Genomic DNA, 25,465 nt, shown 5'->3' with positions numbered 1-25,465 from the left:
TAATTTTTTAATATTCAAATAATGAAAGTAGTACTTCTAACTTAACGCTCTTGTAACTCTTATTTTTATATATATATATATGTTACCTAAGAATGATAGGCGTGATTTTTAATTTCATTGAGGGAGGAAGGAATAAAATAATTTTATATAATACATGAAATCTCAAATTTTTTTATGTTCAAATAATAAAACCAATACATCTAGCTTAACACCCTCTCATGGTAAAGTTGTTTTATATATTTTGGGTTGACTTCTCATGGTTAAGGGATGTAAGGTGTGAAATGGTTGCTTTTTCTTTTCTTTTTTCTTCTTTGAGGGAGTGGGGGTACCACTATCACTTTGTTGCATGTTTTTGGTCAGGAAAGACTTTTCAAACTTTAATATATATTTTTTTTCTTATAAAATTGACAATAGGTTGAGTGAAATTGGATATATTGGATTGAGGTTGAGATTAAAAGCTGAAAATAGATGGAGCATAGCTACTAGCACTTGATAAGATCACATGCATCAGCGATCTAGAATGGTGAGAAAGATGGAGCTTTTATATTGGGAGCCAAAGGTTTGAATTTTGAGAATTTCCTCTTTACTTGAGGAAGGAAAAGTCATGTAAGCTTCTAGACAAATGAAAAAAAAGAAATGTTTTTGGATCTTCTCAATAAAATATTTAACATATGATTAATAAAAAAGGAAATTTTGAAAATCTTTTTCTAGACACAGTTAATTGATATTGAATTGAGACTTCTGTACGTATAATTTCTTGTCCAGATGAAGCTTCAGGCACCAAAACCCACGAACGAATTTTCTACTGGTAGATTTTGAACCGAAAGGAAAGAATGTCTTCTTGTTCATATTTATAGTAAACAACCCAAGAGGAAAACTCGTGGAAATGACCAAACCATGGTCTCAACCATGATTTAGTTTGGTCTTAAACCACAATTCATTGATTTTCTCAATTTATTCTGATTATATTTGTTAAGGCAATTATATTGTTTCAATGATAATAAACATTATCATTTATCACAAGACACACGAATAAATAGTAATCGATGACGATTAATACATAATACAATCTTGGTAGCTAATCCATATTATATAATTCTAAACAAGTCTTAAAAAAAAACATTGCTAAGACAAATGGTACCTCATAACTCAAATTTGTAGCCGTAACATAGGTAATTAATTACATTTGAAATAAATTTATATGGCCTAGCTTGGTTTAAATGGTTGTCGAACCTTGAACCATGATCCAAATATTTCAAATATTTTTACAGTGCTAACTAAACAAAACAGTGAGCCAACTAAACCAAACTTATGGTTTGGTATTGTTTAATTAAATTGGTTAAGTTTATTTACCATTCTCAACGTACGGGGTGAATTTATAAGAGTGCGATTCTTTACCCATGTTCCGAAAACAGGACATTTTAGATGCAAAAGAACAATGTTTGCATTGCACTTCATTTTTTGAGTATATGAGGTAGAAATAAATTAGTAAACAAAAAGAGAAAGTAAAAAGAAAGAAATAATTTTATTTGAACATCAATTTAGAACACTTATATTAAGAATATTTGGGTGGCAGCATATCTTTTGTCTCAGACAAGTTTCGTTATCATTGAACAGTAATAAAGAAAAAAAATGTATATATACCCAATCTTTAACATCGATTGTAAACTAAGAAACCCCAAATATTTAATTGTGAAGAATCTATAATTTTTTCTCTGTTGTCTCTCTCTCTCCCGCAAAAGTTATTATTCACTTTGAAAACCAAAGTGACTTTCGGTCCATTTTTGTTGGTTATATGCCATACAGACCCAAGTTGGAATCTTTACAGCTGATGCTTTGCATCATCATGCAAGCACCAAGCTTGCTCCGTTGTATTCCATATGACCAATCAAATTGTGAACATCTATTCTACCGAAACCATGGATAAAAATATAAATAATATCCAAATTTTATATCTATCAAAATCAATATATACGTTGGTTTACAATATGAAACAGAGAAATACATATGCATAATTTAATACAGATTAGAAAAAAAAAACTCCAAACCGCAACTGCTAGAAGTGAAAAACAAGTGACTGAACTAACTCTTCAAATGTAAAAAGTGGCGTATGAAAACTATAGCTTATACATAAATTACAAGTGCAAAAGAGTGGCGCATAGCCTGTGAAGTTGATAAGAGTAAAACAACTATGGATCTCATGGTTTGTGCTTCTGTGTGTAGATATAATCCGTGTGAGCCACAAGTGTTCTTCTCATCAAGCATTCTTCTTTGTCAATACCATCACAAGTTTCTTCCAAGTCTACCTTCTCTTCCAAAACCTTAAAGCACATAAGAGAGGAAAACTCATTATTGAATAATTCTAAAGAGAAAAGCATATGATGTTATTGCCATGGTTATGCAGAGAATATCATATGATATGATATGATATCATACTATATGATATGATATTAATTAAACTAATTAACTCACCCCATGTTGAGTTTTGCTTGAAATGATGAGAGGGGAAGAAGGGCCAGGTCTTCCAGCATATGTGAAGGTAAAGAAGAGGAAGAAGAGAGCAAGGCAAAGAGTGGCACTGATCTTAGACGACATTTTCATTCTCTGCTTTCTAAAACTGCCAATTACTATACATATAATATGATATGTGACAGAGCTAGAATATATAGGACTCATGGATTGATTTATAAAGATGGTGTGTGGAATTTATTAGGGGTAGGAATGGAATTTCACTCTTTGGATTCTCAATAGTAGAGTCCCGTGTTTCACGTATACATCCCAAACTTTTCAAAAGAGAAGATGAAGTATGCATAAAATTCTTGCTAAAAAATAATGTATAGAAGGCTGTTAAAAAATCACTACCTTATCGTGGTTGAGTTTTTACATATTTAACACCCCAGTTACTTATTGATTTTATAATATTTTTAATGTCTTTTCACAACTGAACCTTTTTGAATTTGAATCATATATAAACTTGCCTAATAACTAAAGTTATTAAATAAAGTCGTATAAATAATTTTATATCACATAATATATAATTGTTTTTCATATATTATGACCGATAACGAAATTTAATAAGATAAACTAAACATCTTAAAAAATAGAACGCATTTAATCAGTCTCCGATCGAAGAGTTCTCATTGACATAAAATCGAAATTTGCGAATTCATGAGATAATTTTATTGATACAAAAAGATGGGTGTCACAAGGATATCGAAAAAAGATGGAAAATGAAGCATAAAATAAATGATATGATTAAAAAAAGAGTAATTGTAAAATGAATATAAGGAAAAAAAAAAGTATATAAAAGCATTTATTGTTGAAAAGTATAATGTATTTTGTATTTTAAGTATCATGTATGATATGGCAGTCATGTGATTGATTAATTACATTTGGCCACTTCATCGTAAGAATTGCTCCTAATACTAAATAGGACATCTAATTTGAACTTAGTGCATTTGATTCTGATGAAAGTCAATAGTTGTAATCAACATTGCCACAAAGAAATAAATATTTTGAAAACTGGCCGCTCCCATTAATAGTGTAATATACATTTGACAAAATCTGTAATTAAGAATTTATCAATTCAACGTTTCCCTGAAATTTCATCTCTTAACTCTTATCTAAAAAGTTTGTAAGCGTTACCTGCGTACTGTATATCGTCATTTAATTGTTATACTTAATAATTAATAGAACTAAAAAATACGTTCTACCGTTAGCTCAAGCCCATAAGCATTAGAGAAAGTTATACGACTTACTTTAAAAGTTTATGATAATTATGGTTTTTTCTAAATTTATTTTAGATTTTTAAATTTGAAACGTAATAATTTTAACTCCCCAAAGTTTATTAGGAAACAAGAGAGAGATTTTACTTGCTCATTTTAAGTACTAGTTCGGTTTTAAAGAGTTAAAAAAATAAAACCAATGATTGAAATGTTTGTTTTCTCCAACGATATTATAATACGGAGACAATCCTTAAATTGGTCTATAGATTAGTATGTCACATATTAGTATTTAAAATATTTCTATTTCCAAATTAATTTAATGAATTTTTTTATAAGATTAAAATGGTAATATAAAAAGAAAATTTTGACAATTATTTGTATATTCAAAATATTAATTTGATAATAAAACCTTTTGAAAAACTAATGGTTGACACTTATATTTATAAAATAAATTAATGAGTTTTTTCTTTGACATATTCACACCAAACTAAAGCGGGTCAAAGTTCAGAGATAAGGCTCTAATGTGATTTGGGAAATGGTCCCAGTAATTGAGGTGATGGACATTTTATATGCGTGTTATGCATAGCTTCCTGTGTTTTTTAATTAATCTTTTTTTTTCTTCGAAGATAAAGATTTGCATATTTAATGGCTTTGACTTCAACTTGATGATCTTGACAAAACAATCATGAAGAACATCCACATGCGTAAACGGCTGTGCAATACAAAATTGATTACAATGAATTTTCAAATTGCTCATGAAATAATATTTGGCATGCCTAAAGGGGAACATTAGCAGCTACAAGCAATGATAGGACGCTAAGGGCACAAATGGTGGGACTGGATGACGTAATAAACATGGCAAAAGAAAAGTTAAGAATGGGAAACATGACATTTGGAAAGGTATTAAGCTTTTCATTTATTATTCAGCTTTTGCATTTATAGTGACAATCTAGCTCAGCATCTATCTTTCTATCTTCACGAGTTTCTTATCAACAGGATTGCCATTATTATTTATGAATGCAGTTGGAGTTTGTTTTCTGTTAAAAAGATGCATGGATGGTAATTACAAAGGTTTTGGACATTAGTGAGTAGGCCCAACATCAGGGCCGAGAAAAAATCCTGATACAATATTAGAATGGAAAGTGTTCCATGTACTATTAGCTGTAGATAGTTTTAGTTGTCTCCTTGGGGTCTATGCTTGAAATGTATGCATACAGAAAAGATAAAAAGGAAAAGAATAGAGACAACGGTATGCAGGGTCACGTATGGTTTCAATTTTTAGTGGTTCAAATAATAGAATTGTATTAGGATTGAGAATCAAAAGTCATAAGAACTCAATTTCAGAAACTAGCTTAGGTGAAGATGATCGCAAAAGTCAAAATAAGAAAATACTTTTGCTCGTATACCAAGTTATTATAAGAAATAATTTGTTCATATACTAAGTCAATGTAGGATGTTTCATGTTAGTTGATACATAAACCAACCAACCGAGCTTTTGCATGAACCTTCAACAGAAAAAATCTATGATGGTACTTTTGAGACATTTTCACGTATGATGCCATTAAGGTGACTATGTCAGAACTCACAAGCTAGTGGTGTCTACGGTTAAAACTTAGAAAATGCTGGCCTAAAATTTCTCATCTAGGGATGGCAATGCATGCTGCAGAAGTCTTCCACATTAATGAATTGATTTCGCTTGTCAACAAGCACAGGCATACATGCCACTTTTGACTTAGTGTATGTGACCTGCTAACAATTAATGATGTTGCATCCATAAACCTCGAATAAGTGAAGAGAAAAGGATGAGATTGAACCACGTTGTCGTAGCGTCTGGTCTCTATTTGGTAACTCAGTGATTGCGTACAATTTGATGGTGTTATACATCACCAAATTGGTAACAATTCGTTTAGTTGTCACAACGAGATCATATTAGAAGGAAAAATTGGAATGGCATTTTTTCAGTAGCTGTACTTACATGGAGTTAAATCATGTATTTTAAATATATTTGTTGAAAGGGGGTGAGGGGGAAGAAAGGGAAAGGAAGGAAGGAAGAAAGAAAGAAGAGAGGCGCGTAGAGGAATAAAAGCAGCAATTATTTGGGCCGATCATGCCTAAATTACTTGGAAATTTTCATTATTCTTCAATTTTTTCAGTTTGAAATCATTAAAAAATGGTGGGCTAGATGCAATTTATGGTAGAATTTTTCGGCACTGACAAAGAACGAAGCATGTTAAACTATTATCTGACACTAGGCTTGAAGGTATGGCACTATGTATAATTTATATTTACTAGTAGTAGTAATTGCCTTCCCAAAATAATCTTTAATTGAAAAGTTACCTTAGTAACAATTATGGTAAATTGGACAAAGGCAATTACGTAGCGGGGAAAACACACAGAAAGGGTTGTAGCTATGTCTAATGTCCACTAACATTACATAAAACAACGCAAGTAATAAATGGTGCTTGTTACCTGATTTAGAAATTGATTTCTCTAATGTCTTCAATAGTGATAAAGCAATCACTTCTGAATTTCTCCTAGCACGCTGTGTTACCCAATTCCCTATTGTGCTGTATTTCGATCTCAGGCCAGATCAACTGTAAATGATAATAGGTTAAAAGTAGAATTAGTGGCAAACCATTAGCACAAAACCTCGTAGTAATTTTAGGCCTTGTAATCAAATTCCTGTGATGTGATTGTAGCTCCTAATAATTATGAATGAGTTTTGGACGCGCCTATTGTAGTTACAAATCAGGTTTGACCCAGGAAAGAGTAAAAATAATGATTGTAGAAATCAAATTGATAACATCTCATTCACCATTGGAAGTAACCCAATCTGATTCAGACCAGTGGACCAAAATGAAAGCGAACAAAGAGCAGCAAGTACCAATAATGAACACAACTTCACCTTCCTAAAATAACCCCTGCTAATTGAAGTTAACATATCTAGTGGAGCTTATTTACCAATGGCCGTGAGCAAACATTGCGTGCAGTTCAACTATAATAAAGATACTAGCGAAGAATTAGTGATACTAATAAGAGTGGATATTCACATATACTTAATAAGTCATTTAAATCCTGGGTCTATCAATTTCTTGATAGGCATTAAATACGCCCCGTATATTTAATGTCTGTCAAAAGAGAGATAGATACTAGATTTGACATTGATCATGTTAAAATTTAATAAAAAGGAAATCCATTATCAACCAAAGCAAGTTACAGCAAATTGGGCTCTGCTTGAGAGAACTTAACCTTTCCTTCCGGTATCAAATTCATCAGTGCAAAAATTAGGATACAAGGAAGTTCTCTTCAAAAATTATATTTTGATAATTTTTTTAAAAAAATAATACATATTGAGATAAAAAAAAGGTAATCATAGGAGTTTGAATAAAATAACAAGACTACCACCTATTCACATCATCACCAAATTCCCCATCCTCAAGCTCCCCATGATGATCACCTTCTCTATGAGAATCACTGCGGTGGTCTCTTTTGTGTCTTTTGTGCCGTCCTTCATCTGATTCATGGCCAGATGAGTGCTGCTCCATTAAAAAAAAAGATAATCAGTGAAAAATCAATGATAGCAGAAAACCATGAATATGTGTAAGATAGCAAAGCAATGCATACACGTCTTGATTTCTTGCGGTCACTACCATGACCATGAGATTTCTTAGTCCTCTCTTTATCCATTTCATGCTCCGGACTTTCACGCTGTTTCCGTTGCTTTCTAGTATCATCTTCAGATCTTTTGTTGTCTTTGGAGGATTGGATCTCAGTTAACTCCACACTGTCACTGTCTGCTTTATCCTTCTTGTGTGCCTCCTCTTTCCCTCTTTCACGCCCTCCCTCTTTTTCCCTTCTCTGCTTGGCTTTCCTTCTTTCTCTTTCCTCCCTGTCTTTCTCCTTCTTTGCCTGCAGAAAAATTATTATCAGCTACTCAGACTCCTCTATACAGACTATATAAACACAGGAAGTCATGTCACTTTCAATGCTTCGAAACTAGTCCATGCCAGACTATAAGAAAAGATTCCCAATCGAAACTACTTCTGATGGCTTGAAAATTGTTTTTTATATATTTGTTTTATTGGGATATGCACTTTGTATTAACTCTGAAAATTCACTCATATTCTCTCTTAATGATTACAAACTCTACCTAACCTTAACAGAAAAAGATATACAGCAAAAATTGAACATGAAAACACGCTTGCATCTGTTATTCTGTGACAATAACACATTTAGCAAGATGTGCAGATAGAGCAACAAATGCATAAATTGGAATTAGCAAAGACTATTTATGGCAAATAATATCACAAGTGACAATTATGATAACTGGTTGTGCTTGGAACTAGGTAGCAATCAACAAGCTATTATCCATAATAAATCTGCACTCCTTTTCATTTTTCTCCTCTACAATTGTCAGGGGGATTTCCACTTCATATAAAGATAGTTTGTTAATTTTATGTGTGAGAAAATGAATGACAAGCATAAATCTCAAATGCAGATGCAATGAGCAGAAATTATACCCTTTCGTCTTTCCGTTTCCGTTCACTCTCTTTTGCCTCTTCTTTCAGTTGCACAATGTACTCCTCAAATATTTCCTTGCAAATGCTCTCATCTCCAATAGACCTAAAAAAACATACACCCCAATAAAAGTGAAAACAGGAACTCCAATGCTATTATGTTAGGAAAATAGTTTTGAGATATGTAGGTTAATTCATAGCAGGAAATCCCAAAGGGCAATGCAATGCAGACTACCCCAAAAATGTTATAGCATATCATAGAGTGCATGCTATACGGCTATACCTAAGATAGCTGATACAATATAAACTTACTATAATACACATATAATATTGCTCAAATCCCAAAAAGTACTCTAGATTTAAGACATTCATCATTAATATCCAAAATTAATAATCCTAATAGATTACCATAAAGTTTCAGAACTCAATTACAAAAACCATATAGTCAATGTGTTTGAACTCCTCAAATTCCTAATAAAGTTATTAAAAGTATAACCAAATAAGCAAATTAAAACGCGTATTACTAAAGTAAGACAGCAATGTCAAAGTCAATATAAAAAAAAAAACACCAGGCGGATGGCAATTACCAAAAAGAAATCATATAAGTCAATGTGTTTGAATTCTTCAAATAACTAATATTAATAACAAGTATTAAAAGCATAACAAAATAAGCAAACTAAAAATCATTTTTTCTAAGCAGGACAACAATGTCAAAGTCAACATCAAAATAAAATAACACGAATGTGGATGACAGTTACCAAAAGAAAAGGACATCGATGTTGATGAAGTTCAGTGTCGATGACATATATGGCTAAATAAAAGCTTATAAAGACTAAAATAATCCTTACCTTCCAAGTTAGCTAGCTTTTAGGGTTAAATTGGGCTTAAAACTCAAATTCAGTATAGCATCAAAGCCTACCGTATATTCGATATTGGGTCACCCTTGACCCAAAAAAAAAATAAAAAATCTAACCACACAAATTTTCCTAGTTCAATTAACCTGAAGTTACCTGGTCCCACAACTTTTCCAGTGCTACCTACCTGGAATCTTGGGCGTGATGGAGTGTGTTGAAGTCTCAAATGAACTATATGATTAAATAAGAACTTATAAAGGCTAAAACAAGCCTCACCTTATGAGTTAAGTTAAACTTAAAGCCCAAATTCAACCTATGTCTCTTTATTCTGAAACATAATTTAATTTTGGGGGGAAAAAGTGAAGATCTAGTCACAGGTCAGATCTGCTAAAGGAAGTAGGCTTGAAGTTGTCATCAAAACAATGTCAACAAACATCCGCAGCAGGACTTGACCAGTAAAAGAGCAGACCTAGCAGAAAAGGGAAAAGGGCAGTTTTGGCTGATAAAGACTGGGTTGCTAGGATTTAACCATAACAAAGGAGAAATGCTAACCAAACATCAGGTATTTCATCCCTAAGGACAGTGATAGACACTACTGCTTGGCAGCTATGAAACACATTTTTCATCTCATATCCGTATCAGATATATATCCAATACCGATACACTTCAATTCTCTATTGATACATGTCTAAGCAGTATTGAAAGAATTTTTAGAAAAAGAAATAAATCTTGATACATCTTTGACACTCCTCAATACTTGACTGTTGAAGTCCAATACATTTAAGTAATGCACAATCACATGACTCTTCATCTCTTTCGTTAAACTCACTTGTTAATTGTAACAAACGAGTGAGACAGCCATAATTGCTGGGAGTTGGGATTCTTGCTAGGACTCTTCAAATCAGAGGAAATGGAAACACTCTTAACACACCACCAAAACAGAGAAGATCACAACACTTTGGGAGCTCACACCCAATAACCAACACCGAGTAACTCTAACTCCCTCTCTTCAATCTTCAGCCAGTAGCCACACTGTAGCTCAGATCTAACATTAACAAAGTAATGTTTAAGAAAAATGTTCTTAATTTTTTTAATTATAATATTTATTTATTATATTTTGTCAATTATAAACACACACACACAAGTTTATCTTGAACGTGTCATATGTTGTTCAAGAACAGAAGTACCATTGTATCGGACATGATCATATCAAGCACAAATCATATGAGATACTCGTATCATATCAGTGTATCATAGCCTGGCAGCAATCCCATCCACTGCCACAACAAGACAGATAATATTTTATATGACAAGCCTGTAGAGACCAAAGGCTGTGATACAATGTTACATGTTACAGTACTATGGTGCCACAAGTTTATGAAACTTAGTATTCTAGGTTTATTAGTGAAAAATGGGATATCAAACAGCAATAATAAAGTGTTAGAATTACCTTATCCACATATTTGACACCCATAAAGGTTGATTGGCAAATCAACAGCTGAGATTCTAACATAGTTTGTTATACATACACATGTATTTTATCACAAATATCAACCACTAATTTTTCAAAACAACAGTTTTAAAATATACACTATATCCACTGAAGTGTTTCCCTTACTTTAGAAAAGCCAAATCCACCATCTATAGCCCATTTAGAAGGCATACTGTATTATACACTAACCTCCCTTTGCCTAATATTAAAGAAAAGGTGTTGCAAAAGGAAAGAATATATACATAAAGTAGGATATGTCACCATGGACATAATGTCAACCTGATTATGAACGGAAAACAATTAATGGTCAAGTCCCATTATTTGCATACTGCTAATAGGACATTAAGTTATGTTCAGTACACAAAACGGTGCATTAATTCCATGGTTTATTCCATGTGTTAGCATAAGTAACACAGTTAAATAATCACCATTCATCATTTGTAATTAATTGTCTTTCCCTATCATTATTGTTTTGTACAACACTAGGAGCATAAATAAGTATAGTCCCTAGTGTTTTATACACACTGCAAATAATATTCCATATGTTCCTTCCTTATCTAAGTTGATACAATTTAAACATGATTTATAAGAAATGGAATAAACTTCACTCAATTTCAAAAACTATCTCAAGGAAAGAGGGTTCTCACAGTCTGACAAAGACTACTTTGGCCATATTCTAAGCCAATTAAGGAAATCTTAACACATCGTACTTAAGGCTAGGACTATATATCTAGCACATGAAATTTGTAGAATTGGCTATCTGTAGTCAATCTAACATTAACATCAAATAGGCGTTGACTCCACATAAAATGGATCTGGGCTAACTCAATCTCAAAAACTAGCTCGATACAAAAGGAATGGCTACGAGCCTACGACTTATAAGAAATGTTTTAATCATATTCTTAATTGATGTAGGATATTTTAATAATGTTAGAGCCACAACGTGTAACTTGAGCATGATTTCTCCTTTCTATTCTTTTGATTGAATTCATATGGAACTTGATTACCACCAAACCCATATTTTGTGTTTTAGTTTGCAATCAATCTTTTTCAGAGTTTTTAGTTTGCACCACGTTAGATCTCATCCAACCTATCTTTTGGCGTTGTTTTTGGCCTATCTTTCTACATTTTGGCTCTGCTCTCGCCATTCTTTCCATAGGTTTGATTTGGGTCAACCTATCTTCCCATGGTTTGACCATGTCTCATGTTACTAGGTGCTTACATTCCTGTTTCTTAATTGTCTTCCTCTACTCATCATTCTCGTTCGCTCATTATCCCTTGTCAATTTCCAATTTGGCACATGTTGCTACCATTGATGACCACGATTCTCTCACGTCCCTACACTACAAGTGATGTTGGGTTTGTTAATTATAAACCACCTAAGTTTCTCCACCATTGCACCAACCTCTTTATGAAAATGAGTTAGAAATAAGCAAAGTTTGACCATTGGTTTCATACTCTAGAATCTAAGCTCATGTTAGCTCCATCTAAACACATTTGAGTTTCAGGAGGCATTCAAGGAATTAATGCAATTAACTGTTTGTAGAGATTAATATCATTATTTGTAATTAATTGTCTTTGGCTGTTTCACATATTAATTGATTGTCTTTCCCAATTCTTAGTATTTGACGTCATTCTACATTGATTCACATACCAAACAAGAAGTTATTTAAAATTTAAAATTGAAATCCTACTTAAGATTGAGAAGGGGACTAAAGATTGTATATCGTGGAAGCATAACACCAATCGTAAGATCCTATGTCCTTCTTTAAATGTGTGTGCATATAAAATAGCACTTGAAGCTATTTTCACAGTAGAAGTAGCAACAGAGCAATGTTATCAATGGCGGATGGCGTGTCATGGCAGAAAAAAAAAAAACTGCCATAAAATTATGACAGATGCCATGGCGAGTTATGGCGGAATAATGGCGGTTATATATATATATATATATATATATATTGCAAAATGTGATATAAAATTAGAAAACTAACTACATATAAAAAGAAGGTTTTGAGAAAAAAAGAATAAAATGGTTGTACAATAGTGAAAAAAAACTGAAGTTATAAAAAGAAAGTAGAGAATTAAAATAAATATGGAGAAGGAAACTTGGAAGTGAAAACAGAAAAATAGAATCAAGAAAACAAAATAATAAGGAAAAACGAAAAAAATGGGAGAGTAAAACAGAGTGGGAGAGGGAAAAACAGAACTGAAAAAAAAAAAATAGGAGAAAAAAACTAAGAAAGAGGGGCAGAGCCCAGAGACACAAAATAGAAAATGGACTTCGGAAAACAGGGCCTTCCACTCACAGTTGCCGGAAAACAGCCGGAAAGAATGTCTTCTCGGGCGAAAATGGTGAAGGAGATGAAGGAGAAATTGGCTTTAGAGAAGAAGGAAGAAAAACAGTATAGAGAACCCTAAATATTTTACCCATCAGAAAATTTACCGCTTGAGAAGAGAAGGTAAACCCTAAAAAATTTTAAGTGAAAAAAGTCTATTTTGCCCTTAAAAAATCCTAAAATACATAAAGCAAGGGCAAGATTGGAATTTTGCTATCTATTTTGCCCTTAAAAAACCCTAAAATACATAAAACAAGGGCAAGATTGAAATTTCGCTCTCTTTCTCTATTACACTTCAACACCCACACCAAGACACTACAACTAGGGCTTAACCCTTGCGAAGAAATACTTCACAGCAGCAGCAGGTGGCGGACCGCCGCTCCGCAGCGGCACAATAGCCAACCAACGCTCCACACTGGCACAACAGCAATGAAGAAAGGAAGAAAATATGTGATTTAGGGTTTGAGCTCACGGATTATCTTTTTGGAGCAGGTCCAATCAATGGCCCAACTCAATTTTTCCCATAAAAACGCCATTTTTTTACATTTTCCGCCATGGCTGCCGTTACCGCCATGCGCGTAACGGCCGCCATTGAAAAACGCCAGAAAACAGTAACGCTGTAACAGCGGGGTCAAAAACCGCCACCGAATTCCGCCATAGCGCCGCCATGGCCGCCATTTAACAACACTGCAACAAAGGGCAGCAAACAGATCAAATACCGAGAGAATTGAGCATAGAGGAGAAATGGAGGTAGTTGGTGTCAAGGAACAGAGGAAAGCAAAGCAGAGCAGAGCTTTGAGAATAGATTTTATGGTCAAAATGCGTTTTAAACCAATTAAGTCACCAAATGGTCTGCAAGTAAGGGTTGAAAAATAGGTTTGAGGCACAGTGGGATCAACCATGCCTACTGATTTTACAAATCAACATGGCAATCCCACACAATTTTACATTTTTCCAATTCCACATGCACTAGGTGCTCCAAGTCGTAGAATCATGCAATTCAACGTGTCATTATGAAGCTACCAAGTTGTGAACTAAGAATGGTCATCCCATTTATTCCTATTTTGTGGAATAATCATTCCATGCATCAAATATGACATAATTCTATGAAAATTCAGTAACTAGAGAAAATAGCTTCAAAACCAAACCAGATAAGCTGGTTGAAGTGGATATGTGAATTTGTTCACGGGCAAACCCAATATTTGAGCAAACAAACTTGTCATCAACTGAGAAAATAGGGGCAAAGTCACCATGTAACTAGACGAACTGTTAAAATATCAACTTACAACGCTAGCTATCATTTAGACAAGGGTGTTTCTTGCCAGATATGATCATACATACTTACATACATATATGAGTGTGTATTGAATACCTGTTAAAATATCATGTAAAAATTACAAAATTTAAAAACCAAGGATCAAACATTGTTCCCATCATAATTGCATAGGTGATTAGCCACTATGCAACTGAGTTTATTGCTTTTAAAATCTTACCCAATTTGTTTTATTTTTTAATATTGAGACATTTTCAACATATTTCCTCATTAAATATATAGTATGTATGTAGCGATATTTATAGTAAGATTCAATTATTTTATTTTTGCAATGTGTCATGATGCAATTTGATGATATTAGATATATACATACATAGAAACACAAACACACGCACACACATACATTCATTTATGGTTATTGTTGTATATTTATAAAAATATATGTGCATATACAAAACACTGATTAAATCCCAGTTGCACCTCAGAACCTTGCTTGAACCTCTTCCTTTGACAATTCAATGACTACTACAATTTTGCAAACATTAAAAGAGGAACCAAAACATTTAAGAGTTCAGTGTTTAAATTTATCATGATCCAGACCTGAACTCTTGGCTATCTTCAATGATTGGTCTGGAGTCCTCCCACTTTGAAGATGCAGTAATGTCCTGCAAGGAAGCATACAAAAGAAAAGCACAAACAATAATCATTATTTCCCAACCATTACAACATGACAGTTCTTTAATAGTTGATGTCCACAATACTGCACCTTGATAGAATATACCAAATGAAAGAAATCATCTGCAAGACGTTTACGTTTCTTAGCTTCCTTCTCCTCCTTCTCCCTTGCCCGTTCTAGTAGCTCATCAAACACTAGCTGGCAGGATAGCACAGCACCAGACCAGACATGTCAAATGCATATTTTCCAAATCAACAATTATCAGAATCAAACTTAAGAAATTTAGCCTTTTTTAAGTGATAGGATACCTTTTATGGTCATTCACCATAATAATCAAACTATATTCATAAAAAAGTCAAACTTTGATATGAAGAAGAGACAAAACAGTGTAAGTGTGTAACTTTAGACAATTTCCAATTACAATAATAACAAGCTTTCCAACTTTTTCCTATTAATGTACATACAGAATGAGAACACTCATTTTTGAACTTTTTGAATAAATGTATACAAACACACAAAGAGAAATGTCTTAATAAAAGCATGTGAAGAAAAAGCAACAAGCTAAAGCATAACTAAAGCATAACTAGTAACATATGATAAGTTTGAGGCGTCATTCATTGTAATAAACAAACTTGCCATTAGGTGTGGACATATAAAGAAATTCAATACTGGAATGCATAAAAACAGAAGATAAAAATATATATTACACCCATTTACCTACCTTTAAGTTGAAATCAGATATTGGAGGAGAGCTAATGTCTTTTGATAAAGCTGATTTGAAGTCTTCAAAAGTCCAGGTTGACAATAATGTGATCTGAGGCAGCATGATAACATCATATCTGTCAGAAAAGATTTGTTAAGCAGAAACAACAAAAGATATACATCATACCTTTGCCAACTTCACTGCATCTTTTATTCGACTCTTTTCTTCATGATACTGCAACATACAAATTAAAAAGAAGATTGACATTTTATGAGAACTACATTTGTCCAAAGGTAAATTTTTTTTCAGAGTGCATAAAAGCAGAAGCACCCCCACTCTTAAGTCAAGGAACAACCTCACTTTCATATCCCCAAGATATGGGTATTGAAGCTCCCCCAACTATAAAGACAGTTTAACACACTTACTTGTTTCTCTAGCTCTTCAGCAACATCTTCAAACAAGTCTTTTGGTGTTGAACCTGAGGTGTTTGATGCCACTGCTAGATAAGCAGGTAAATCTTTCACCTACAAGATCACCCAAAACAATATCATTAATATAGACATAGACAACAAACCAGAAAATAGAAACAAGGTAACATTATGAGGAAGTTAGTAGAAAGTTCAAAATATGCATTTTAAAACATAAAACTAAAAAATAAAGACAAACCACTGTAAAATGGACAGTTAACCTTCGAATAATAATCACGCCAGTGAGTTTTCGCTGTGAGAATGCCTGAAGCAATATGTTCCTCCATCAATTTACGGAATTCATCACGATTTTTACGTTCTGTCTTTCTCAACTCTTCCTATTTTGTTTGAGAACAGAGATCATGAGATAATGCAATAAAATAGAAGAAGGAGGGGTCGGAGTCCTATAGACCCCCTTGTAGAGAAAAAATACAACAGCACCTTTTGTATCTTCTTCTGCTCTTCCTCTTCCTTTTCTAAATCACGTAAATAATCCTGCCAGGCAAAATATAAATTATATTGAAATAAAATTTTAAGTATAAAGATGTTGAATTAGATTGACAGACAATATCAATTCTCAAGAAGTTGCATAAAAGAATTACTTGAAATATTTCCAAGCGATCCATCTTTTCAAGACGAGAACATCTTTCGTCAGCCTCTAAGCGGTCTTGAACTTTTCGCCACTGTGTGCTAGCCTGTGTAGAAGGTGATAGATGCATGAATAGAATTTCTATCATAGAACATATTTAGAAATATAATGACCAAAATACAACTATGTACCTTTATAAAGTCGCAAGACTCCAAAAACTTCTTGTATTCCATTATATTTCGCTTCCGTTCCTCCTGCACCCTAGCTCGCTCCTGATAAAAAAATACACAAGTAGATATTCACTAAAAGCATTTCAAAAGATTCGTAAGCTTTAATGCATTAATCACAGCCAAAAAACTTCATTCATGGTCCCATATCCCCAGAAAAAGGAAACTTTGACAATCTTTCTAAACTCTTCATCTCAATTCCTTCATTATCCAATCATAACAGACTTCACCTTTTCATAATATAATTTAGCTACACTGCTTTATCCAAGAAACTTTTCCTAAACAAAACAATAGCAACATTTTGGACCCACCATAACCAAATTTTGATCATCCAGAAAACATCCAATATAAATCTTACAAGAGAGTGATAAACAGAAATTTGTATTAATGTGGGTGAAGTCTGCCAGGATTATTATATAGGATAGGAATCAGTCAAATAACACAAAATGCACACAGGTTATAAATGGCTGAACTATGAGTTAGTAGCATCCACCTTGTTTATAAGTTCTTCCAAGAAGCTTTCAAACATATCCCTGCGATCTCTATCACGTTCTACAGCCTTGAATCGTTCATCATTTTCAAATATAGACACTGCTTTGCTGAGTAATGATAAAAAAAAAATATTCAATTGAAAAGAATAAACACCACAAAGTATATCAACTGGATGCAACATAAGCCACGAAAAGAAAAGAATAAAATATAAATATCATGAATAAAAACCTCCATCTAGTGGATGAAGTCAAGTCTGTGGATTCCTGGAACATAATTTAATATATTAGTAAAAAGAATAGACAAAGGAAGCAACATAACACACTGCTAGAAAGAAATATAGAAGCATATAAAACGTACTTCTAACATCTTTTTAAAATCCTCCCGTGCTTTTTTCTGTTTCATACGTTTTTCTTCTGCTTCCTGTTTTTTCCTCTGATTTAAGTACTGGGGAAAAAATAGTGATGTTATCATTTTATCAACATGTAGGCTATTCATGCAATTAAAAGGAATGTAGAGATCAATTTTAGGGATGGATAACATGGAGGAGATCATCCCCAGCAGCATGTCCTCTCTTAATACCAACCATTGCAAAAAATATATTCTTATTACATTAGCTAGTTAAAATAGAAATTTAAAATAAATTTTCCTATTTTAAAAAAATTTTGGACAAATGAGAGGTGTGAGATTGGTCAGAAGAAATAATGGGGGTTGTGGGCATAACAAAAGGAGAACCATCTGCAATGAAATATTTGAGTCTAAATAATGGGTGGGGAACACAAGGAAATATATGGAAGTCCCCAGAAAAGATCAAAATAGTTTACAAGAAATTTGACCCCCATCTGAACATACCTATTTAGTTTCCTTATATTATGAAGAGGATTTATGCTTTTTGTATTTTCAAAAGTTCGTGACAAGTCAAATATTCCCAAAACCTTCAAAAAAATAGTTTCATATTTCATATAAAGTAAAATAAAAAATGTGTAGCATACTAATTTCCCTACAGGAATGTACTACACACCTACAAGACAACTTGACAGATAATGGACGCTACTAATATAATCATTGCTCTCAGACATGACCATAGTTATCAATCTGACAAAGCAGCAGAGTGACCAACCTATGTATATTTACCCATTTCAATATAGCAGCCGTGACAGCCACAATCGCCGGTGCAATGAACACAATGACTAAAAAGCAAATATCTTCATACAACTTTTCCATTTCTATTATCTATATGCTTGATAAATAAATATGAAAGCCAATTGACACTCACTCAGGTATTATAAATTGAACAAACAATTGAGACTTGCTCCTGACAGGATGAAACATGCAAGCTAAAGCAACAAGAACAAGGGGGAAAAAATTTAGGGTAAGAATTCAAAGGTTATACAAGAATTACCTCATTGAAAGCTTGCTTCCTTTCTCCAAGTGTTTTTAAGGCACCATACCTTTTGTCATTAATTATTAATCGCATTGCCTGAAGCATAGAAATGTTATATCAAGCAAATCATATAAACAACAGATATATTCAATAAATTGAAAATTGTATATAAAGGCAAGTGACATTAAAATATATCAATGAAATCACTCTACCCGATCCCAAGTCCAATCAGATCCAACATTTACAGACTCCAAGAGTGCTTTGAATGCATCTTTAGCCTCCTGAAAAAGAAATATAACAAATGATTAATGAACAGAAACATAACATAGAGAGTTAATTAAAATACTGATATTCATTCTCATACCATCTTATTTGCATAAACTAAGGGTTCTGGTTCAACTGATTTTGTTTCTGCAGTCACATCAATACCTTTCTCCCCTATTAAATCATTCTTACCATCCTACAGAATTTACGATCAGTCAGCTTGCTAAGCACCAGTAGCAAACCCATCCAAAACACAACAAAACTACAATTAGAGAAGGATACTTCTTTATCTTCTACTGGAACTCCATCAGGAGACCCTAGAGTATCTTGAGCTGGAATGTTGGTAGCGTCATTCCTACAATTTTTACCACTAAAAAATTAAATCAAAGTGTCACCAGAAAAAAAAATGAAATTAAAGACTGAACAAGAAACTAGTAAATAGAAAATACATTGGTGTTTTAGAAGTATTAATATCAGTAACAAAAACTCTATCGCTTCCCACGCTATTATCTGATGGTGTGACAATATTTACAGGTGCCTCAAGCTCATCCACTTTTGTTCCAGGTATAGGGGTTGCAGAAGGAGAAGTAGATGATCCAGAAGGCATCTCAGATTGTAGATTACTTATAGATGTAGTAACAACTGGAGCAACTGAAACAGGACTTGATGGCTCTCCTTGACCCGTTAAAGATGAATTATCGGCACTAGGCGTTGCTTCAATCACAGAAGGGGTTGCAGCAGGTTGAGCATGAGAATTCAGTATTGCTTCAGGACGTGTTCCACTGACCATTGCCTTTTCAACTTGCTCACGGGCCAACTTGAAGGAAATAATTTGAAGAAAGAAAAGTATGTTAAAAAATAAGAGGCAGAAAATAAATAGAAGAATTTGTAACCAGCATTCTTTTCAATGGTGGAAACCTTCAGTTCTTCAGGAATTGACCACTTTGATTCCTTTGTGACCTTGTTGTAGTAATACCTACAGAATATTCATTAAAGAAAGGGAGGAAATATCAGCAATGAACATTAAAACAGAAGGAAAAAAAGTCCAATTAATGGAACCAAGACGCACTTTCTTCCATCAGGACTGGTATACTCCTTCCAGTTTGTTGATGCATCTACCCTCTAACAAAATGAAAGAATGCAATGAGTGGATAATTTCTCATAAAGAGATTTCCTTCCAAAAGAAGAATGATCTCTATCTCATGATATTCTCATAATAGAAATTAGAAATTCAAATTTTATAAAGCAAGAATGTGAAAGAAAGAACATCAAATCCAGGAAATAAATGGCACTGTAAAGGATAAATTACTAGCTAGCCAACCCACATCAAGCACTAAGAAAACTAACATGATCAATTCTCCTTGTATTTTTCTCATCGAAATAAAAGAACAAAAAATTAAGTGATATTTTATGAATTTGTACTTCCTATTGCTCAAACCCTGTGTGTTTCAATGTATAGGAGTTAAGTGAATATGTCCAGAAAATAGACATCTGAAGATACAGAAATTTCAGAAGTCTTATGTTACTTGGATAGTAGCCTGTAAAATGAATCTTGTATGGTAAATGTTTCCATGAGGGAGAAACTTTTAAGTTTTTAGTACATATGTGGATTGAAGTGAGCTTTCACATTGTTTATTTTTAATCATTTTACTTGCACAATATTATTGTTAACAAGAAATCCAAGTGAACCAAATCACTTCACAAGCAACTATGTCAAGCCCGAATGTACCAAAGGAGTCATAGGTAGTGCACATGATGATCTGAATCTTCATTATGAAACTACACATTACATTCATACTAAAGTCAATAAACAAATGCACCTGTAAATCTTTTTTTACAAATACTATTTACAATAATCTTTTCAAGATTCTAAAATCAGACACCAGTAAACTGTTCATCGAACTAATACAAAGCAACCTAACTGATTGCTGCCATATCAGAAGCCCAAGCTCTAAGATGCGAGCCATAGTAATGAAAAAATCAACATCCATATTACAGTAATACGTTTTTTTCCACACAAAGGAAGATTAGAAGTATTCTTTTGAATGAAAAAATTGCCTTAAAGACATTCACTTCAACTATTGTAAATAATCATGATAGTTGAAACTGATAATGTGATACAAGTACAAAAAATGTGCAAAGATTTAGAAACATGTGATGCACATTTTATCAAGGGACATGACTAGCTATTTCACCTGTTGATATATCAGGAGATAAATCAAGACAAAGGAATTAATGATCAAGACAGTAATACAATAATAAAATTTACTAACATTCAAGCAATATAGTAGGTAGAGCAAGCAGCAAAGACCCACAGCATATCCTACCTCTCAATAGAGTAGCACAGCATGTACCTGTAAGCAGCTTAAAGCTATGGGAGTCACACGTGTAGATTTGAATGGGGTAAAATTGAAAGATATGAAGTCCTAAATTCCTTAAAATTACCACCAACTTTAAAGTGTTTAGAGTGATACTGACAAAAAACAACCATCATATCCTCATAGCATTTACAATAAAGGAATCAGCTCAAAATGGATATACTGGAATGCTTATCTTAGAGAACATATCTGTTATATAAAATCGTTTTAGTATTGGATTGAAACTTATATACCATAAAGAGAAAAAAATATAATAGGTGGTCTATCATTACAACTCTTTTCATTGAATGTCAAAATAGAATCTATTATACATTGTTCATTAATGCCTATGAAGAAATATGGAAGGTAGTAATCATCTACGGCAGAAATCACATTAAAGAAAAATAAAAATACGTGACACATGAAGGGAAAAGAGAGAAAGAGAAGTTCCTTTTCAGAAGTAAACCAAAACAAACAAGCATAACCTCTCACAATAACATAAATAAGCAACCATAATTTAAAAGTCATCAAATAATTGTTAAGCCCCAACCACAAAGAAAGAAACCCCAACAAATAAAACAGCTAAATTTTACTAAAGAATGGAAACTGAAAACAATCTTAGGACAACATCAACTGTATTCCATCACTGACTCTGATTTTTAGAACTTTTATTCTAGATATGAAAAAAATGAAATAAAAAATTCTTCTAGAGCATCATCCAAGGAAAACAAACAAAGCTGATATCAGACAGTCCAACCGGCAATTGTCACAACACTGACCTTACAACAAGACGTAAAAGTCAAGATTGATGGTTGCCTGCCTGAGAGAAAATCCGTTCAGTAATGAGTGAGCTAATGGAGCAGATTATTTTCACCACACTTGGACAAATAGAAAAGCCCATAACAATTAAACTTGAATATGTTGACTCAGCTAATATTGTACTAAACCAAGAGAGATATATATGTCCCAACTTTCAGCAGAACCAAAAAAAATGATCCAGTAGTATGACTAAAAAATCATATAACATGAAAGTGAAATCAATTACATGACTCACCTCAATAGGAGTCATCAGTTCAAAAGGTTTCTCCCAGCTAGATACTTTAGTCTTCTTATTGTAATAAAACCTGCAACATAAAGTGAAAATTTACACACTGAGACTTGCTACAATTATATCTAGAAATGCTTTTTCTGGCAAGCAAATATGCATTATTCGTAGAGATTATTATGATTACCTAAATCATCAAATGAACATCCAGAGCATTTAAAAATTAATGGCAAAACCAAGCAAGGGGATCAGTTTATAAAATGTATTAATGGTAATTTCCCTTTTATAGATGGTTCATTGAATTCACTTTTCACTTATTAGAACCAAATCAAGAGTGATTCGTTGCATGACTGATGTCATAATAAGAATCTATTGACTACAAAACAAGTTGGACAGCCAGTTTCAGCCAAAGCAATTAAACAAAAGTTTAACTGAAAATAAAGCACTAAACATATCTACAGAAAGTATTGTCATTTTCTACAACTGTTTGATTGAGTTGATAACATTAGGGCAAAACCAACAACATCCAAAGTATACTCCTATTATAGGTGGAAAAAGGCAATAATATAAGACTAAGTTTCAATCTGGCAGAGTGAAAACAGGGAATAAAAATCGAAAAAAATATTTCAAGCACATGGATATGTGCCTAGAGAGGATAGAAGTAATAACATGTGTTTAAATCCTCGCCTATTCACCCCTTAATTACTTCTAGCCAAGGATACCACATCAAAAAATATACTGCATACCAAAGAATACATTTTTTTTTTCATTCAGCTTTCCTCCCTAACTGATAATTAACTTTCTTTACTGAAGCTAACAGTAAATTTTCTCCCACTAGATCACTGCTATATGGATTGCATGACATCATCATGTTCATAAATTATTTAAAGAATGTGCAAATATCAACAGCACAGTAACCAAGGATTACAAGCAAACATTTGAATCACTTACTTCCTTCCAGTAGCAGAAGTATGCTCTATCCAATCTGTGGAGCCATTCTTAGCAAGCTGTGGCTGGACAATGGCAGCCTGAAAGAAATAAATTAAAACTGCATAAATATTCTGCTGATATAAGAGGCAAAATACAGAATCCATGTTAAGTAAAAAATAAGTATGATTTATACCGAAGGCATGACAGTTGTAACTGGAGGTTGTCCGCCATTGCTCTGAAGAGTTGTGCCAGAGGTAATACTCTGGGACGAAGAACCAGTAAGAGGATGCATTTGAGGAACAGGTTGGAATTGGCTGGTAGAATTGAAATTAGTCTGCACTGGACCATAAGTGGATGATGCAAACTGCATAAATGGAATCCTTTAATCACTATTTTCATATTGAAACTTTAATGTATCCGATACAAATACAATGCACATGCCAGAACTTTACCGTATATGATGAAGAGAGTGGCATTCCTGGGCCACCTAAACCAGGCGTGTAGCCATTTGGAGCTTGGGAATCAGGCTGAGGCATCATTGATTCAGATGAGATGTGCATGTTAGGACGACCAACTGGCAAAGGAATTGCCTGTGATGGGGGCAGCAATTGCTGAGTAGGTCTTGGGGGTAACTGTTGAATTGGTTGAGAAAATTGGGAATGTTGATTTTGGGGAGGCATTCCAACACCAATCAGGGGAACACCAGGACCAACAGGTGGAGGTTGGAAATGTTGAGGAGGCATGGAAATAAACTGCTGTCCCTGCTGAGTAGGAACAACAGGACGGAACTGCAGAAACAAATACAATCATTTAGAAAGATGATAATTAGATGCAGAAACTAATACAATAACTGTTAGCAAAAAAAAAATGCATTACTTGAACAGGCATCGGTGGACCAAAATTGCGTGGAGGATCCACTGAACCGGCTATAGGGGGCCGAAGAGGCTAGCATAACAAAAACAAAATAAATTAAAATAAGGAGCCAGGAGAAACCAAAATTTTATACTTCTAGATACCCTACCTGTAAGCCTGGAAATTGCGGATTATTGGACATCTGAGCAGAGAAACCTCCACAAACTAATGCAATCAGAAGAGTAAAGAGCTATCAGTACTCAGCAGCCCCAATATAACATCTCTAAGAAAAAATGAACAGTAATCAATTAAAACCCACATAGCCACGAGTTATGAACATAATTCCCTGGGGAAAACAGTAAATTCTATTTCAAACCAGGACACTAGAATTGGAGGCATTAATCACAAGCAGGACTTGACATTAAATTCTATATGTGGGTGCCCCCAAATTGAGATTGAAATTAAAAACAACAAAGTATGGGGATATAGCCCAGGGAGCCAGAAAACCAAAACAATGTAACTCAAAACCGTTCAAAATTGACTCAACGAATAAGCTCTATCGACAAGAGAGTCCCAAAATTGAATCTTTTTCACCCCAGCTAAAGAAAAATAGGTTCCAATAAGAAACAAGAATGGCAGCAAGCGAAGGTTTAGAGAAAAATTGAGGAAACACGGTAGAGCACAGCAAGTGACACATGCATATAACAATGGATACGAAGTATAAGGGAAAGGGGAAGCAAAGTGATGGAGCGTACCTGCGATTGAGTGATGTAAAGAAACGGAAGGAGGGATTTGAGTTTGCAGGGAGTGAGAGAGAAGGAGACAGGAGGACTAGGCTGTTACCTTGGTAATGGTTATAGTAAATGAATTGTCCCCTCTTTATGTCCCCTTAATTTTGCGAAAACCTCTATTTCTCTCTCCTCCCTCCTTTTTTGCCCTTTATTGTTCTTTTACTGGGCCATGTTGAGTTTTTTGTTTAACCCAAACCAATCACGATAATGAAAATGGGTCATGGCCCGTTCTCACCATGCATTTGGTGCGAAATAACTCATAATATTCCTGACCCAAAATATATAATAAAATAATATTTATCCTCATAAAAATAATAAAAATATATAATTAATAATTATTAAATGAAGAAATTTTGTTATTTGGGAATTGAATTTTTACGTTTGATATTTAATCCTACAATTTGATTTTAAATATCTACATATAAATGAAATGAAATAAAATAAAATCATTCATAAATTTATTAAGTTGTATTTTAAAATATTTCAAAACAATA

At 33.5% G+C, this 25,465-nt stretch overlaps 1 protein-coding gene across 7 annotated transcripts; it reads right to left on the bottom strand.

Annotated features, from left to right (window-relative positions):
- Positions 1-2,198: 2,198 nt before the first annotated feature.
- LOC113871029 (pre-mRNA-processing protein 40A-like) lies at positions 2,199-25,093 on the bottom strand. 7 transcript variants are annotated; one of them, XR_003505741.1, is made up of 32 exons: positions 24,936-25,026; positions 24,701-24,779; positions 24,350-24,405; positions 24,205-24,273; positions 23,781-24,116; positions 23,522-23,692; positions 23,350-23,426; positions 22,408-22,477; positions 20,066-20,118; positions 19,915-19,972; positions 19,446-19,813; positions 19,279-19,351; positions 19,097-19,192; positions 18,945-19,013; positions 18,751-18,828; positions 17,709-17,795; positions 17,580-17,614; positions 17,353-17,458; positions 16,824-16,904; positions 16,646-16,738; positions 16,485-16,538; positions 16,265-16,381; positions 16,002-16,100; positions 15,763-15,810; positions 15,595-15,687; positions 14,964-15,071; positions 14,798-14,862; positions 8,246-8,348; positions 7,350-7,634; positions 7,131-7,261; positions 6,195-6,319; positions 2,199-2,321 (listed from the first exon to the last, which is right to left on the bottom strand). XR_003505741.1 is itself a non-coding variant. In XM_027507710.1 (30 exons), exons 2-30 carry the CDS (start codon positions 24,380-24,382, stop codon positions 6,316-6,318), a joined length of 3,060 nt encoding a protein of 1,019 aa, XP_027363511.1. In that variant the 5' UTR covers positions 24,383-24,405; positions 24,936-25,036; the 3' UTR covers positions 6,031-6,315. The 7 variants fall into 7 exon arrangements, 4 of the variants coding, with proteins under 4 accessions (XP_027363511.1, XP_027363512.1, XP_027363509.1 ...); XR_003505742.1 differs by lacking the exons at positions 2,199-2,321; positions 24,701-24,779 and adding an exon at positions 4,373-4,437 and having other exon boundaries at positions 7,183-7,261; positions 24,936-25,032; XM_027507710.1 differs by lacking the exons at positions 2,199-2,321; positions 24,701-24,779 and having other exon boundaries at positions 6,031-6,319; positions 24,936-25,036.
- Positions 25,094-25,465: the final 372 nt, after the last annotated feature.

This window comes from Abrus precatorius, unplaced genomic scaffold (assembly GCF_003935025.1).
Source record: "Abrus precatorius isolate BTA unplaced genomic scaffold, Abrus_2018 Scaffold7, whole genome shotgun sequence".
Lineage (NCBI taxonomy): Eukaryota > Viridiplantae > Streptophyta > Magnoliopsida > Fabales > Fabaceae > Abrus > Abrus precatorius.
The sequence above is the reverse complement of the archived record's forward strand: the minus strand, read 5'-3'. Positions and strand labels throughout refer to the sequence as shown.